General features: G+C 39.0%; 1 protein-coding gene across 9 annotated transcripts in view; it reads left to right on the top strand.

Annotated features, from left to right (window-relative positions):
* The window catches only part of ctif (CBP80/20-dependent translation initiation factor), a 316,523-nt gene that overhangs the window by 142,783 nt on the left and 156,377 nt on the right, over positions 1 to 17,363 (top strand). For 8 of the 9 annotated variants that reach the window (XR_011353333.1, XM_069923856.1, XM_069923855.1 and 5 more), the window contains 2 exons: positions 8,339 to 8,446; positions 14,557 to 14,632. Coding sequence is in view for 8 of the 9 variants with exons in the window: in XM_069923856.1 (XP_069779957.1) it covers positions 8,339 to 8,446; positions 14,557 to 14,632 (184 nt within the window). In the remaining variant the exon portion in view is untranslated. The remainder of the gene's footprint in view (positions 1 to 8,338; positions 8,447 to 14,556; positions 14,633 to 17,363) is intronic. The other variant, XM_069923862.1, reaches the window with a different exon arrangement.

Genomic DNA, 17,363 nt, shown 5'->3' on the forward strand with positions numbered 1-17,363 from the left:
CTAGAGGAGCAAATCTGTAGGGAGATAGTAGATATTTGTGATAAGCACAGGGTTGTAATTATGGGAGATTTTAATTTTCCACATATAGATTGGGAAACACATTCTGTGAAAGGACTGGATGGGTTAGAGTTTGTGAAATGTGTGCAAGATAGTTTTTTACAACAATATGTAGAGGTGCCGACCAGAGAAGGAGCAGTGTTAGATCTACTGTTGGTAAATGGGATGGGTCAAGTGACGGAGGTTAGTGTTGGCGAGCACTTCGGGTCCAGTGATCATAATGCCATCAGCTTCAATGTCATTATGGAAAGAGAGAAATCAGGGCCAAGGATTGAGGTTTTTGATTGGGGAAAAGCTAGATTTGAGGAGATGCGAAAGGACTTGCAGGGTGTGCATTGGGACAATTTGTTTTATGGGCAGGATGTAGTAGAGAGATGGAAGTCTTTTAAAGATCAGCTTTTGAGAGTGCAAAAGCTTTATGTTCCTGTTAGGTTAAAAGGAGGGGCAAAAGGTTTGAGAGAGCCGTGGTTTTCAAGGAATATTGGAAACTTGGTTCGAAGAAAAAGGGAGGCGTACATTAGATATAAGAAGCATGGAGTTAAGGAGATGTTTGAAAGATACATTGAATGTAAGAGGAATCTTAAGAGAGGAATTAGGAAAGCTAAAAGAAGGCACGAGAAAACTATGGCAAGCAGGGTGAAAACTAATCCAAAAGAGTTCTACAAATATGTTAATGGTAAGAGGAAAGCTAGATACAAAATTGGTCCCTTAGAAAATCAGAGCGGAAAACTGTGTGTGGAGCCTAGAGAAATGGGGGAGATATTGAACAGTTTCTTTTCTTCGGTATTCACTAAGGAGAAGGATATTGGGAGATGTGAGATAAAAAAAGCAAATTGGGTAAATATGGGGAATATAGAGATTACAAAAGGTGTAGTTTTAGGGCTTTTGAAGAATATAAAGGTGGATAAGTCTCGGGACCAGACGGGATCTTCCCCAGGACATTGAGAGAAGTGAGGGAGGAAATAGCAGAGGCTCTGGCGGTAATTTTCCAAATGTCATTAGATATGGGGATAGTGCCGGAGGATTGGCGCATTGCGCATGTGGTTCCGTTATTTAAAAAGGGTTCAAGGAGGAAGCCTGGCAACTATCGGCCTGTAAGTTTGACGTCTGTGGTAGGTAAATTAATGGAGAAAATTCTTAGAGATAGTACTTATAAACATCTGGATAGACAGGGTCTGATCAGGAGCACTCAACATGGATTTGTGGGAGGAAGGTCATGTTTGACCAATCTGATTGAATTTTTTGAAGAGGTGACTAGGAATGTGGATGAGGGTAGCGCAGTGGATGTTGTCTATATGGACTTCAGTAAGGCCTTCGATAAGGTACCACATGGAAGGTTAGTTAGGAAGGTGCAGTCTTTAGGTATAAATTTTAAGATAGTCAAATGGATTGAACATTGGCTGAAAGGGAGAGGCCAGAGAGTGGTAGTGGATAATTGTCTGTCAGGTTGGAGGCCGGTGACCAGTGGTGTGCCTCAAGGATCTGTATTGGGCCCATTGTTGTTCGTTATATACATTAATGATCTAGATGATGGGGTGGTGAATTGGATTAGTAAATATGCAGTCGATACTAAGATAGGTGGAATAGTGGATAATGAAGAAGGTTTTCAAGGATTGCAGAGGGATTTGGGCTGCTTAGAAAAGTGGGCTGAAAAATGGCAGATGGAATTTAATGCTGATAAGTGTGAAGTGCTTCATTTTGGTAAGAAGAATCAGAATAGGACATACGTGGTAAATGGGAGAGCATTGATGAATACAGAAGAGCAGAAAGATTTAGGAGTAACGGTACATCGTTCCCTGAAGGTAGAAACTCACGTGAATAGGGTGGTGAAGAAGGCTTTTAGTATGCTGGCCTTTATCAATCATTGCATGGAATATAGGAGTTGGGAGGTAATGTTGAGATTGTATAAGACGTTGGTGCGGCCTAATTTGGAGTTCTGTGTGCAGTTCTGGTCGCCTAATTATAGGAAGGATATAAACAGAGTGGAGAGAGTGCAGAGAAGGTTTACCAGAATGTTGCCTGGGTTTAAGCATCTGGAGTATGGGGAGAGATTGGACAGATTGGTTCTTTATTCTTTGGAGCGTAGAAGGTTGAGAGGGGATTTGATAAAAATATTTAAGATTATGAAAGGGATAGACAGAATCGATGTGGATAGACTATTTCCGTTAAAAGGAGGAAAGATTAAAACAAGAGGACATGAGTTAAGAATTAAGGGGCAGAGGTTTAGAGGTAACATGAGGGGGAACTTCTTTACTCAGAGAGTGGTAGCCGTGTGGAATGATCTTCCGGGAGAAATAGTCAATTGTATTATTTAAGAAAAGGTTGGACAGGTATATGGATGAGAAGAAGATGGAGAGTTATGGGCATTGTGCAGGGAGGTGGGACTAGAAAGGGGTGTTTGGTTCGGTGCGGACTAGAAGGGCCTAATGGCCTGTTTCCGTGCTGTAATTGTTATATATATTATATTATATATTCAAGACATCAAATTCTATAAATATGGCATTTAAGTTTATCCCTTTCTCATAATATATCCCAGCATAATTTTGGATAGAAAATAGATAAGACTAAATTAAATAATCCCTTTACATCAACAAAGGGTAAATTCTTTCTTAATAATGATATATAACCATTTCACATTTACAGCACAGAAACTGGCCACTTTGTCCCTTCTAGCCTATGCTGAACACATTCTGCCACTTAGTCCCAATGACATGCACCCACCCCATAACCTTCTATACCACTCTCATCCATATATCTATCCAACCTTTCCTTAAGTATTAAAATCTAGCCCTCATCTATCACTTTTGCCAGAAGTTCACACCATATTCCCCCTACCCTCTGAATGAAGAAATTCCCCCTACCCTCTGAATGAAGAAATTCCCCCTACCCTCTGAATGAAGAAATTCCCCCTACCCTCTGAATGAAGAAATTCCCCCTACCCTCTGAATGAAGAAATTCCCCCTACCCTCTGAATGAAGAAATTCCCCCTACCCTCTGAATGAAGAAATTCCCCCTACCCTCTGAATGAAGAAATTCCCCCTACCCTCTGAATGAAGAAATTCCCCCTACCCTCTGAATGAAGAAATTCCCCCTACCCTCTGAATGAAGAAATTCCCCCTACCCTCTGAATGAAGAAATTCCCCCTACCCTCTGAATGAAGAAATTCCCCCTACCCTCTGAATGAAGAAATTCCCCCTACCCTCTGAATGAAGAAATTCCCCCTACCCTCTGAATGAAGAAATTCCCCCTACCCTCTGAATGAAGAAATTCCCCCTACCCTCTGAATGAAGAAATTCCCCCTACCCTCTGAATGAAGAAATTCCCCCTACCCTCTGAATGAAGAAATTCCCCCTCATGTTTCCCTTATACTTTTCCCGCTTCAATCTCAATCCATGCCCTCTCGTTTGAATCTTCCCACTCTCAATGGAAAAAGCCTATCCACATTGACTCTTTTCCTTAATAATTTTAAATACCTCTATCATATAATCAATCCCTCAATCTTCTATGCTCCAGGGAGTAAAGTCCAAGCCTGTTTAACCTTTCCCTGAAGGCCAAACCCTGAAACCCAGACAATATTCTTGTAAATCTTCACTGCACTCACTCTATTTTGTTGATGTCCTTCCGATAATTTGGCAACCAAAGCACCACACAGTTCCAGATTTGGCCTTAACTCTGCCCTCTACAACTTCAACATGACATACCAACCCCTGAATTCAATACTGATTTATGAAGGACAACATACCGAAAGCTTTCTTCAATACCCTATCTACCTGTGACTCCACTTTCAGGGAATTGTGTACCAGAATTCCTAAATCCCTTTGTTCTACTGCACTGCTCAATTGTTTACCATTTAACATACATGATCTTTGTTAATTATTCCTACCAAAATGTAGCACCTCACACTTATCAGTATTAAACTTCATCTGCTATCTTTCAGCCCGTTCTTCTAAGTGGCCTATAGCCCACTGCAAGCTTTGAAAACCTTCCTCACTGTCCACAACACCACCAATCTTTGTATCATCTGCAGACTTATTAATCCAATTTACCACCATATCATCCAGATCATTAATATACATGACAAACAACAATAGACCCAGTACTGATCCCTGTGGAATTCTACTAGCCTCTGGCCTAGTTAAACAATTTACTGACATCTCCCATCCAACTATTGTTGAATCCAGTTCACTACTTCAACATTAATACTTAATGACTGAACCTTCCTAACCAACCTCTTATACAGAATCTTGTCAAAGGCCTTAGCAAAGACCATATAGACAACATCCACAGCCTTCTCTTCAACCTTCTTCATAACCTCCTCACAAAATTCTATAAGATTTGATCTACCACAAACAAGACCATGTTGACTACTCCTAATCAGCCCCTCTCTATCCAAATAATTGTATATTCCATCCCCAAGAGCACTCTTCGTTAGTCTACCCAACACCAACATCAGATTCACAGGCCTATAATTAGCTGGCTTACTTTTAGAGCCTTTTAAAAGCAGTGGAACAGCATGACCTACCCTCAAATCCTCTGGCACCTCCCCCATGGCTAATGAATATTTCTGTCAGAGCCCCTGCTATTTCTACATTAACCTTCAAGGTGCTAGGGAATATTTTGTCAGAGATTTATCCACCTTTATTCTCTTTAAAATAGCCAGAACTACCTCCTCATTAATCTGTACATTTTCCATGACCTCACTACTAATATTCCTCACTTCACCCAACTCAATATTCCTTTAGTTAGTGAATACTGAAGAAATCATTTAAAATTTCTCCCATCTGACTCCTCATATAGCCTACCCCTCTGATCCTCAAGGGGCCCAATTTTATCCCTCACTATTCTTTTATTTTTAATGTACCTGTAGAAACCCTTTGGATTTTTTTTTAAACCTTGCCTGCCAAAGCAACCGCTTATCTCCTTTCAGCCTTTCTAATTTTTTTTCTTGGATTTTTTTTTTCTTTTTTTTTCAGACTTTATATTCCTCAAGCACTTCATTTATTCCCTGCTGTACACATCCCTCTTCCTCCAAACCAAAATCCCTTAAAAATAAACTAAGGCTCCCTATATTTTCTGACCTTTCCTTTAATCCTCACAGGGACCTATCGACTCTGCATTGACTTCATCTTCCCTCTCCTGACAATCACCCAGGGGTAACCGCCTACTTGACATTCCTATCTGCCACTACCTCAGCCTTCCTCAAGATCTATAATTTATCAAACACCTGCTCCAGTTCCCTTATGTGGGTTGTAAGGAGTTGCAGCTGAATGCACTTTCTGCAGGTGTAGTCATCAGGGACAAGTATGCTGCCCCACAACTGGAGTGCCCCACTGCCCTAGCTGACCCTGTGATCTAATTAAAGGATTTAAACTACCTCACCTGGTTTTACCTCTCTGGTAGCAAGTTAGCTAGTTCTTTTTCAGCCTCTGCTAACCAGAGCTACACTGTCCCACTCCATGCTGGTTGCTCCTTCTGCTACTCTTTCTTTTATTGGTCCCTGCCAATTAACTCAATTACCCAATTACTAACTCTCCCAATCATCCCTAATTTGGCTTAACTCTTTGCCTTCCGCACCTTTTTTAAAGTCCCCAAAAATCACTGTTTACTCACCAGATTCTCTCCCACCCCAACTCGCCAGTAAATGAAATTTTCATGATAAATCATATTTAAACCCATGTTTAACTAATTAATCTAAAAAATAAAAAATCCTCTGACTAATCTAACCCCCTCCCTCTAACCAAGATTAACTTGTAAAATTGTAAAGATATGCATTGTATAGTGACCTTCAGACACCAGACAGAGTGTCTCTGGAACATCCAAACTTCTTAAATCTTCCAATAATGATAGTAATGTATGAATGGGCCCCAGATCTTGTCAAATTGAAACTTTATATCTTTAATGTTGTATCTCTTTTTCTCCGAGCTTAAATAGGACATAACATTATGTAACCACTGGGCAGAATAGGTGGAGAGTGATCCTTCCATTTCATTAAAATTGCTTGTCTAGCTATCAATGAGGTAAAAGCTAAAATTCTCTCTTGGTTTAAAGTCAAGAAATACATCCTCTTCTCAAGAAAAACCGAACAAAGCAATGAAAGGGCATGATTCTAATTTGATCTTTAGAATCATTGATAAAGTTTGCAAAATATTTCTAAATTAGGGGACTCCTGGAACATATGAATCAATGAAGTTTCAAAGATTTTACACTTATCACACAGTGGATTGAGATCTGCATAAAAACCAGATCATTTGACTTTGGACATGTTATCCTTTGCACCACCTTATATTGTAACAAACAATGTCGTGCACAAAATGAGGAGTCATTAATCAAGTTAAGATTGAAAATCCAATCTTGGACTGAAAATAATATATTCAAATCACATTCCCAATATTAATTTTAATCCCAGCCATTGAGGCTGTTCATAAATTTAATGTTATTATAAATAATTGGTATTAATCCATGCTGGGAGAACTGCAAATCAAATAGTAAATCAAGAATATTTTTTCTGATATTTGAGGAAAATCAGAAAGCTTAAACTGAATAAAATACCTAACTTGTAAATATCTAAAAAATGTCTATTAGGAACTTTAAATTTGGCTTTTAATTGTTCAAAAGAAGCAAAATTCTTTTGAATAAAAAGATCTTTATAACTTTTGATACCTAATTTATACCACTCCTTAAAAGATGAATTTAACAAAGAAGGTTGGAAAAGATGGTTATCTATTATAGGACTGGCAAGAGAGAAACTATTATAGCCAAAAAAATCCTAAATTGTGTCCATATTCTCAATCTATTTCTCATTATTGGATTATGTGTTAATTTAGAAAAGGAAAGGGTAAAAAGGAACCTAAGATTGCCAACATAGATGAGTTTTTAGTTATTCAATTCCATTTCTACTCAAGAAGGCAGTTCACTAGTTTATCAAAATATAACAGTAAAAGTACATTACATGTTTTTTCTAATAATTTTTTCTGTTCTTCCTATCATTGGGAATGACCTTCTGTTTTCCTATATTACTTTCCAATTGTTTATTATCTGCCTATATTCCATCGCAGACCGTTTTTGTATTTAATACAGGTCACTTTCCTGTCTAACTTTGTTTCACCATCAAAGTTGGACGTTATATAACTAGTTCATATAGATTGTAGCAACATCATGGCCCAGCACTGAAAATTGATGCACCCTTCTAGAAGCATGTCAACCTGAAGAAGCTATATCAATAATCACCAATTTTTCTGCTAGTTGATCACTTCTCTCTCTGTGCTAATAGTTGCAAATCTGTGATTTGATGGTTTGTGTTACAATTTTAATTAGTTAAGTACAGCGGAAGGCCCTTCCAGTCCATGAATCTCATGCCACATAATTACACCCAATTAACCCATCAATCCCATACATTTTGGAGAATGGGAGGAAACTGAAGCACCTGGAGAAAACCTATCTGATATGCAGCTTTAAAATCGAAACTCACTAAATGCATTGATTATCCCTTTTCAAATTTGTGGGCTACATCCTCAAAAAATGTCAAAATTTCGTCAAACCTGATTTCCCTTTTGGGAAAACCAGTTCCCTCTAATTATGGTGTCCTTCAAATGCTCTTGACAGTGAATATTTTCATTAGATTCTGGCATTTTCATGACAATTGATGTCAATCTATCTGGTCTCTTTTTATTTTCTCTCTCTCTCTTGCTTGAATAGAACTGTTACATTTCTAGCCTTCCAGCTTTCCTTCTACCAAGATTTGGAAGATTATCACAGATGTATCTGGTATCTCTTCAGCCTCCTTAGAGCCCGAGAATGTAGGCCATTTTCTCCAACACTTTTTCTTGATTAATGTCGATTGCTTTATGATTGCACACTCATTATTTCCTTGGTTACCTGCGAAGTCTGTATATACTTACAACAAGGGAGAGAGAAGCAAAAATATTTATTTAAAATCTTAGTCATTTCTTTATTCCTCATCATAACTTTCTGCATCTTGCCCTACTTCGTAGGGGCTCAAATTCACTTCAGCTCCTACTTCATTTCACATATTTCTGGGACGGAGGGGTCATTTGGTACTAATCTATTTCTCTGAAAAGCAAAGTGAATGATAGAATTTCTCGTGTCAAGGCTAGTTCCTTGGATCCAGAGACAAGTTTATAGACTGCCTGACACTGGTCTGCTTCAGAGATCCCCATTGGTTCAGTCCTTTCCCACCCATATCTGGGGCATTTCACATGTTCTCCATTTATGTACGGTACTGTCCCAGTAGGTTATAATGTTTGCGGGTTTTCTCTTGCAGTGGAGCAACATGGGATCTGCAACCAGAGAAATTAGATTTCACCACCTCGTTTCATCGAAAGCATTTACAAAACTCATCAAAGTACCTCCCTCACATTGAGCGAGAAGGGTAAGTATCACTTCTCCAAATGTGAAAAGGGGGAATCTTGGCATTTTTTGCAGTTGGAGAACACTCAGCTTGCCTCTTGAAAAGCCTCAAAAGGCATAAGTTGTTATCCATGGCTGAAAGGGCAGATATGCAGACTGTGGTGAATCATTCTCTTTGTTCTTAGGAATTCCTAATGGCCCAACATAGATAGAAGTTCTGCTGTATGGTAACTGCATCCTCTGTTTATAATTCTTGAATGTTGGTGGTCCTGAGAAGATGATGGTGAGAGTTGTCCATGATTACCTGATAGGGTTTGATACAATTTAGTGGCATTCTAGGCTATTTCAAAGGACCAATTTATCCACATTTGATGGATGCAGAAATATCTTTTTGGCCTTCATGCTCTTATTTATGGAAGTTGGAGTCACACTTGACACTGACACAATTTTTATTTCCTTTCATCAAGGTGCATAGGTTTAAGATGCTTGGTAAGAGAATTGGAAGGAATTTGAGGAAGAATTTTTCACGAGATTAATTTGAATCTGTAATGCACTACCTGTACAGTGTGGAAGAGACAGGTAGCTTCTTAGAAGAGAACTTTAACTATTTGTGGAATGCTCCTCCTCAGAAACCAGTGGAGGCCAATTCTCTGGATACTTTCAAGAAAGAGTTAGATAGAGCTCTTAAAGGGATATGGGGAGAAGGCATGTACGGGGTACTGATTGTGGATGATCAGCCATGATCACAGTAAATGGCGGTGCTAGCTCTAGGGACTGAATGGCCTACTCCTGCACCTATTGTCTTTTACCACAGCTTAAAAGGTTAGAGGCCAAATGCTGGTTAATGGGATTAGTATGAATGGCTACTTCATGGTTGACATGAGCATGGTGGGCTGAAGGTCTTGTTATTGTGTTATATGAACCCCATGACTATAATATGAATGGTTTTGCTTTGGACCACTTCTCCCCTTTTGATGTTCAGTGTTGCTGCAAGAAATGCTAAATGCAGTCGATCTTCTCTCTGCTTTGCCTCTTCATTTGTAATGTGTCAAGTTCATTTTCCGCAGCAGTGGTCTCCATGTAAAATCAGGAGTAAAATTCCAAGTTATAGTCCCAAATCATACTTGCAATTGTATCCAGCAAACAAGGGATTTTATTTGAAAATAAGAAAACAGTGGATGCTGGAAATTTGAAATAAAAACAATAAATGGTTGAAACACTTGGCAGGTCAGACAGCATCTGTTGAAAGAGAAAAGATTAATGTTCCTCAGTCTGTGAAAGGGTCCTTGATCAGAAAAGTTGCTCTTTTATCACAGGTGCTGTCTAACCGGCTGAGTGTTTCAAACTTTACTGGGAGTTTACAGGATTTTAAATGCCTAGCTATGAAGAAAATTTAAATTGCAATTTTTGCGGGGGTTGGGGGGTGGAATAAGGGACTTGACAGGGTAGATGCTGAGATTTTTTTCCTGTGGGAGAATCTCAAAAAAGGGAACATGACTGCAAGATAAGGTCATTTATACTTGATGCATTGAGAAATTTCTTCTCTCAGAAGGTGGTGTATCTTTGGAATTCTTTTGTCCCAGCAGGTAGTGCAAGCTGGATGATATGGAGAACAGTTTTTAAAGTAGAGAAAGATAAATATTTGATAGATCAATGAAAATAAGTGATTGGTGAATTGGTCTGAAAGAGGATCTGAAGTCCCACGATGGATCAGCTATGATTATATTAAAAGGCAGGGCAGATGTGAAAGTCCTGCATGTGCACTCCTATTTTCTCATGTTGTCTGAATGTATTTTGCCATGCTTGCTCCTATCAAATTATAATTCCTCTCACTAATTCTAGTTATCTTGTACCTCCCATTGCTCTTCCTTATATGCTCTCCCTTTTTAAATCTAACTCTAATCTCATTTCCCATTTCTAGCTGCAGCCTTCTCCTTCCTCATCCCTTCTCCACATCATTCAATCTCTCAAATGATGACTGGGTTTGCCAATCCCATCTTATCAGTTTCAATAAATATCTACCATCCCCATTTCCTCATCAAGCAAGGTAAAATGTGCACGTTGATTAGTCTCACGATTGAGAGTTGAGGTCAACAATGCATAGTAAGAAGAATGCAACCATTACAGATACTACAATGACTAAACAACATGTATTCCAACTGTTGCAAAATAATGCCTGTAACTATCAGTCATAGCATAAAATCTGAGCAGGAGAAGGTTCTCTGGTCTATTGAGCTTGCTCCGGCCATTTAGTAAGCATGGCTGATCTGGCTATGAACACAGTTCCACAAACCTTGATTTCCATACTATGCCAAAATCTGTGTGTTCCTTGAACAGAAAATTCCACAGATTCATTGCTCACCTGGAAAAACAGTTTTTCCCTCATCTCTGTCCTAAATCTACTCCCCAGAATCTTGAAGCTATGCCCTCTAGTTCTGGTCACATATAGCAGCGGAAACAACTTTCTTTTCTATCCCTTTCATAATTTTGCCTCTTTCTATAAGATTCTCTCTCATTCTTTTGAATTCCAGTGAGCATAGTCCCAGGCAATTCAGTCACTCCTTAGGCTAACTCCCTCATCTCTGGAATCAAAAGGCAGACCTGTATATCTTTTCTCAAGTAAGATCAGATCTGCACAGTACTCCATGTGTGGCTGTACTGCATACAGTTGCTGCATAATCTCCCTGTCTTAAATTCAATCCCTCTGGCAATGAAGACCAACATTCCATTTGCCGCCTTGATTACCTGTTGCACCTGCAAACTATCTTTTGTGCAATTTGTGCACAAACACTCCCATTTCCTTTGCACAACAGCATATTGCAATCTTTTGCAATTTAAATAATAATCTGATCTGCTATTTTTCTTGCAGAGTGGATGACCTTGCATTGACCAACATGGTACTTCAAATCCTTGCCCATTCACTTAACCTATCTATAGCCCTCTGCAGTATCTGCATCCACTTTTCCACTCAATTTAGTGTAATCAGCAAATGTTACACTCTGCCACCTCTTCCAAATCATTAATATATACTTTGAACAGGCCCCACACTGACCCCTGCAGCACCCCGCTCAGCACTAATTGCCACCCAGGAAACATCCATTTATCCCAATTCTCTAATGGTTGACCAATTCTCTTATCCATGCCAGTACATGATCCCCAACTCCATGTATCCTTATCTTATGGGTGCCTTTTCTATAGCACCTTATTGAAGGCCTTCTGGAAATCCCAAGTATTTAACAATCTACCTGTACTCTTCTATCCACTGTGCTCATCATATCCTCCAGGAAATTTGTCAAACAAGACTTGCTCTTCCTCTGTCTGTGTTGCATCTGCCTGATGGAACATCTTTTATCTGGATATCTCGCTGTTTATTTCTTAACGATAGCTTCAAGTATTTTCTTGACTCGGACATTAAGCTAATTGGCCTGTAGTTACCTGCCTGGTGTCTACATCCTTTTATAAGCAGTGACATGACATTTGTTGTCTTTCAATCTGCTGGTACCTGCCCAGAGTTCAGACAATTTTGTTAAATTATCACAAAACCCTCCACTATAACTTCCACCATATCTTTAAGTATGCTGGGATGCATTCCATCAATACCAGGGGCCTTGTCTACCATTAGACTCTCGAGTTTGCAGAGCATTTCTTCTTTAGTAATGACTTTTTTTTTCAAGGTTCTCGCCTTCCATTGCATTTTTGGCATATGGGTCATGTCTTCCACTATGAAGACCAGCCCAAACTTGTCTTTCAAGCCATCAGCCATTCTCACATTATCCAATATTAATTTATCCTTCCTGCCTTCCAACATATAGAGAGAAAATGGAAGATGAATGAAAATAAAAAATAATAGTGATTTTGAAGTGAGGAAATGAGTTCTGATGGATACAAATAAATCAATATCCATTCTTTTATAGGAACTCAACTATGTTAACCGCATTGCAACCATTTTGGTATAATAGCCCTAATAGTGCCAGTGCTTCAATGAACTGATCAGTGCCTTGGGTATGTTTCTTCTTTGGCTTGGCTTCGCGGACGAAGATTTATGGAGGGGGTAAATGTCCACGTCAGCTGCAGGCTCGTTTGTGGCTGACAAGTCCGATGTGGGACAGGCAGATTCGGTTGCAGCGGTTGCAAGGGAAAATTGGTTGGTTGGGGTTGGGTGTTGGGTTTTTCCTCCTTTGTCTTTTGTCAGTGAGGTGGGCTCTGCGGTCTTCTTCAAGGAGGTTGCTGCCCGCCGAACTGTGAGGCGCCAAGATGCACGGTTTGAGGCGATATCAGCCCACTGGCGGTGGTCAACGTGGCAGATGTAAATTTCATGTTTAAATGTTGATTTTTGACACATGACTTTCAGATATTAGACCACATTTTGAGCATTAGTTTTGATTTGTTGGTCACGTCTGTTTCCCTGATGAAAATAATATCCAGTGTGCACTTCACGGTAAAGAATGCTACATTCTACCCATAATCACGTTCTATTTAATGACTCACTTTATTTCTATGCATCAATAATTTGGCACCTGTTGGTGAATAAGATTTGTTTATGATTATCCATCCATGTATATTTACATTGATAAGTGGAAGTATGTTGTCTACCACTTCCTTATGGATGGGTATGTGCGCCTGTGCTCTTCTTTCTCTAATATTTTATTTGCTACTTCATGATGATTCAATAGGCACGTGTGCAAGCAGATAAACAGAGGTTTTGAGTAATTTTACAGTACTCACTAACCCAAATATAAAGATAAGCTTTCATTGATATATATTAATATATATTAAATTTTTTTTAAATTCTTTTCATTCTTAGAAATGTTTCATTTTTTTTCTGATATGCAGTTAAGGTTATTGCATATAGCTCCTTACCTGCTCTCAACTCCATTTATAATTCCTGCTGCCTTGGAAAACCATCGATCCATTGAATATTTCAGTACAGAAGTGGGCCTTTCAACCCATCTAATCTGTACCAAACCATTATTCTTCCTAGTCCCATTAACCTACACCTGAAGCATACCCATCCCATCCATGTACTTAAACAAATTTTTCTTGTCAAAATCGAGCCTGCCTTCACCTCTTCAGCTGGCATCTCGTTCCACACTCTCCTAATATTTCCTTTTAAATATTTCTCATTTGACCATCAGCCCATCTAGTTCTTGTCTTATCTCAGTGGAAAAAGCCTATATCTACTCAATGTATACCCCTCATCGTTTTGTATATATTTATTAAATCTCCCTCATTCACTCATACTCCAGAGAATAAAGCCCTAACCTGTTTATCCTTTCCCTATAACCCAGTTCCTTAATTTTGGGCAACATTCTTGTAAATCATCAACATATTAGAGAACCTGTTAACTAATTCATCCCACCCTGGCCACCCACTTAACAAGTATGAGATCATCCACCACCAGATTCCAGAACCATATCTTTCCCAACATTATCAGAATCCTGAATGTACCCCAAAATAGTAAAATTAGACTGTACTATCTTTGCTCTATACCAGCTGATCTCTCTTTATAACTTTTGCCCTGTTTCTTGCTTGTACTATTATGAGGTATCTCGCTGAACTGTTTGCCAAACAATCTCTATCACTTCATCTTGGTACATTGCAAAGAACTTGAATTGCAAGGTTGCTGTTTGAACGGGTTACGCCTGCTTGGAACAGACAAATACAGTTGCTCAAAGAACATCTTGCACCAACCTGCTTCTGATACCACTTCCATTGGTATCTTGAAAGATTAATTTAGGAAATTATTTCCTGACTGGTGCATCCATTTCGCACAGCTTTTGCAGAAAGCTGGAGACTATACTAGATTTGAACAGAGGACTTTAATTTTCCACTTTGAAGGATGTTAATTAGGTGGCCTGATGCACTGCAGCAAAGGAACTGAATAAATTTTAGTGGATGGAAGAATGAAATTGCAGAATTTAAGGGAGTAAAAACTGAAATTGAAGTATTTTCTGGTGTGCAAGTCCTATTTCTGAACTGATTAATTAGTGATCAGGCAATTTTATTGTGAGTGTTGGTGGCTATTAATCACCAGATGAATTTGGAGTTGTACTTGACAGTGCTTCATCTTCCTGATAATGCTTTGTACAGTGAGTATTGCCTAATGATATTGTCCACATTGTATTTCTGCAGAATGGTGAAAGGAAATTTTGAAGAAGACAGAACTATTACTTTGAATGATCTGGACAAAGTGCTTCCTGTGAGGACGGTAGGTTCTGAAACCCAAGGTATAAAATTTCTGTGCCTTCACTACTTTTGCAATCAATTTACAAATTCCTATATGGGGAACCAAAGTTATTTGGAATCCAAGAAAACACTTGAAATTTTAAAGTCTATTTTGTGACCTTCAGTAATCCTAAAACTCTGTGACCATTGAAGAACGTTTCAAGTGTGGTCAGAAGAACGTTTCAAGTGTGGTCACTATGATAATGTAGCAAATGAAGCTTCAGATCTTTTTTGTTAACTAGCTGGCATACAAAATATAATAACCTGTGGTAGAGGGTGGAATTATGTAACACTTCCATTCATAAACAGTTTGGAAGGTTTGCTGGTCATTGGGGTGTAGTCCTACTGTGAATGTTCCACTCAAGCTATAATTTTCAGGATTTGGGTGAGATTACCAGGCTTTAAATAATTCTGGAACTTTATTAAATGTTATATGATGCATTTGATCTCAGTCTTCGTAAAATGACCAACAATAGACTTTATGAAGGAACCCCACAGCAAGCAAAGGTACCTTGAATGTGCTGCCAAGGGAGATGGTGAAAACAGTGACCATTGCAACTTTTAAGAATTTAAAAAAAAACAAGCTCATGAACAGGCATAAACCTGACCATTTGCAGGGAAGTGGGAATGGTTTAATTTAACATCCTGCTAGCCACAGACATTGTGGATAGAAGAACCTGTTCCTGTGCTAAACTGTTCTATATTTGTAGTTCTACATACATTGGACTGAATAATATTATTCACATGAAGAAAAATGTAATTTGTTAATCCTGGAGGAGGGCTTTACAAAATTAATTCGGGCAGGTTGTCTCTTTAATAGGACAGGATAAGTTTGGAATCTATGAACTACTCACTCAAAAGATGGTGGGCTTTATTGTTGATAACCTGTTCTATTCCATAATCTGGGCTAAACATTTTTGGCATGTTGAACAATACAATAATTCAGACCATTCAGCACAGAGAAGGGAAAGGCATGACTTGCCATGGAGAATCTCTTTGAGAAACACCTGAGATTTTTAAGCAAAATGTTTGCATTTCAGAAATGATTCCAAATTGTTCCATAAGACACCTGTGACAATGAAAACAACAGAGGGAAAAAAGCAATTGATGAGAGGAATCTTTATTCTAAAGAATGTGGTGAATGGCTTTTACGAGGGATTGGACTTATCAATGAGACACAAATCATTGATAGGTTGCAGTTCCATTTGTTAGAAAAAAATTGTAATCTTTTGATTTGTGGAATTAAATATAAAAGTTATAGCTGATGTTTACTATAGATCAGCCTTTATGCCACAAGTGAGGGCGGGTGAGGTCTTGGCCTGATGTCCCACTCCCCAAGGAAAGTACATGCATAATACATTTCTCGGTGTAGTGATTGCCACGTGGCCACTGGCTTGCCAGGCAGGAGGTCACTGCAAATGGCCTCTCCTACTTTATTGTGTCCGTAGCAGCACCTCATTGGTGTTACCCATTTTCACTGAGTTTAGTAAATCATGGCAGCCTGCCTAAGAGAAGGAAAACTCTCATTTCAAACCCGGGCAGATGGGGCTCATTAGCCTTATCAAGTCATACATGTAGGAAAAGGACACTCCGATGTAACACCTATGACCTGAGGACCTGACTATCACCGTCCCAGTGTACTAAGACTGTGGCAGATAAACCCTGGGTGTAAAGGGTGGGGCCAGTACTGCGCATGCTTCACTCCACCTAAAAAATCCATTGTGATTTTCCTAAATTTTCATTTGCGAAGCCAAGCCATGATGCCACATTTTGAGTATTGTATGTAGTTTTGAGCCCCCCCCCCCCCCCCCACCACCAGAACTCTGAAACCATGAAAAAGTAACATCACTGATTTACTCAGATGTCACCAGAGAAAAGTAGTTAAAAGAGGAAATGAGAAATTGGAAGTTCAATAAAGGAGATCTAATGTGATCAGATGGAGGTCTTAAATTAGTTAATAAGATTATAGTAAAGCTCTACAAATTTCTGATCACAAAAGAATAAAAATGTTTCTTCAGCTGTTTAGAATGTAAAATTAAACCAGAAACCATTGTTGAAGCAGTGTCCATAACCTTCAAATAGTAGAATAATACTGGTCAACAAAGATTTTGCTTCCTAGACCCTTTTGGATGTATTTTATGGATGTTGGGCTGCTGATCAGGAAAATTACCTTAACATTTTCCTATCATGTACCTTTTTCTTTTAAATATAACAGTACAGGCCCTTTGGCCCACAAAGTTGTGCTGTTCTTTCGACCCTGCTTCCCACATAAATTTTAAATTCATCCATATCCTTGTCTAGTATTCTCTTGAAATTCACCTGCCTCCAACACTGATCAAGGTAGTGCATTCCACACTCTAATCACTGGGTTTAAAAAAACCTTCCACTAATATCTCCCTTGAACTTCCCACCCATTACTTTAAGTCCATGCCCTCTTGTTTTGAGCAGTGGTGCCCTGGGAAGGAGGCATAGGCTGTCCACTCTATCTATTCCTCTTAATATCTTCTATACCTCTATCATGACTCCCCTCATCCTCCTTCTCCCCAAAGAGTAAAGCCTTAATCTCTGCTCATAATGCATACTCTTTAAACCAGCTAGCATCCTGGTGAATCTCCTCTGCACCCTTTCCAATGCTTCCACATCTTTCATATAATGAGACGACCAGAAATGGACACAGTACTCCAAGTGTGGTCTTACCAGAGTTTTGTAGAGCT

This window comes from Narcine bancroftii, chromosome 3 (assembly GCF_036971445.1).
Source record: "Narcine bancroftii isolate sNarBan1 chromosome 3, sNarBan1.hap1, whole genome shotgun sequence".
NCBI lineage: Eukaryota > Metazoa > Chordata > Chondrichthyes > Torpediniformes > Narcinidae > Narcine > Narcine bancroftii.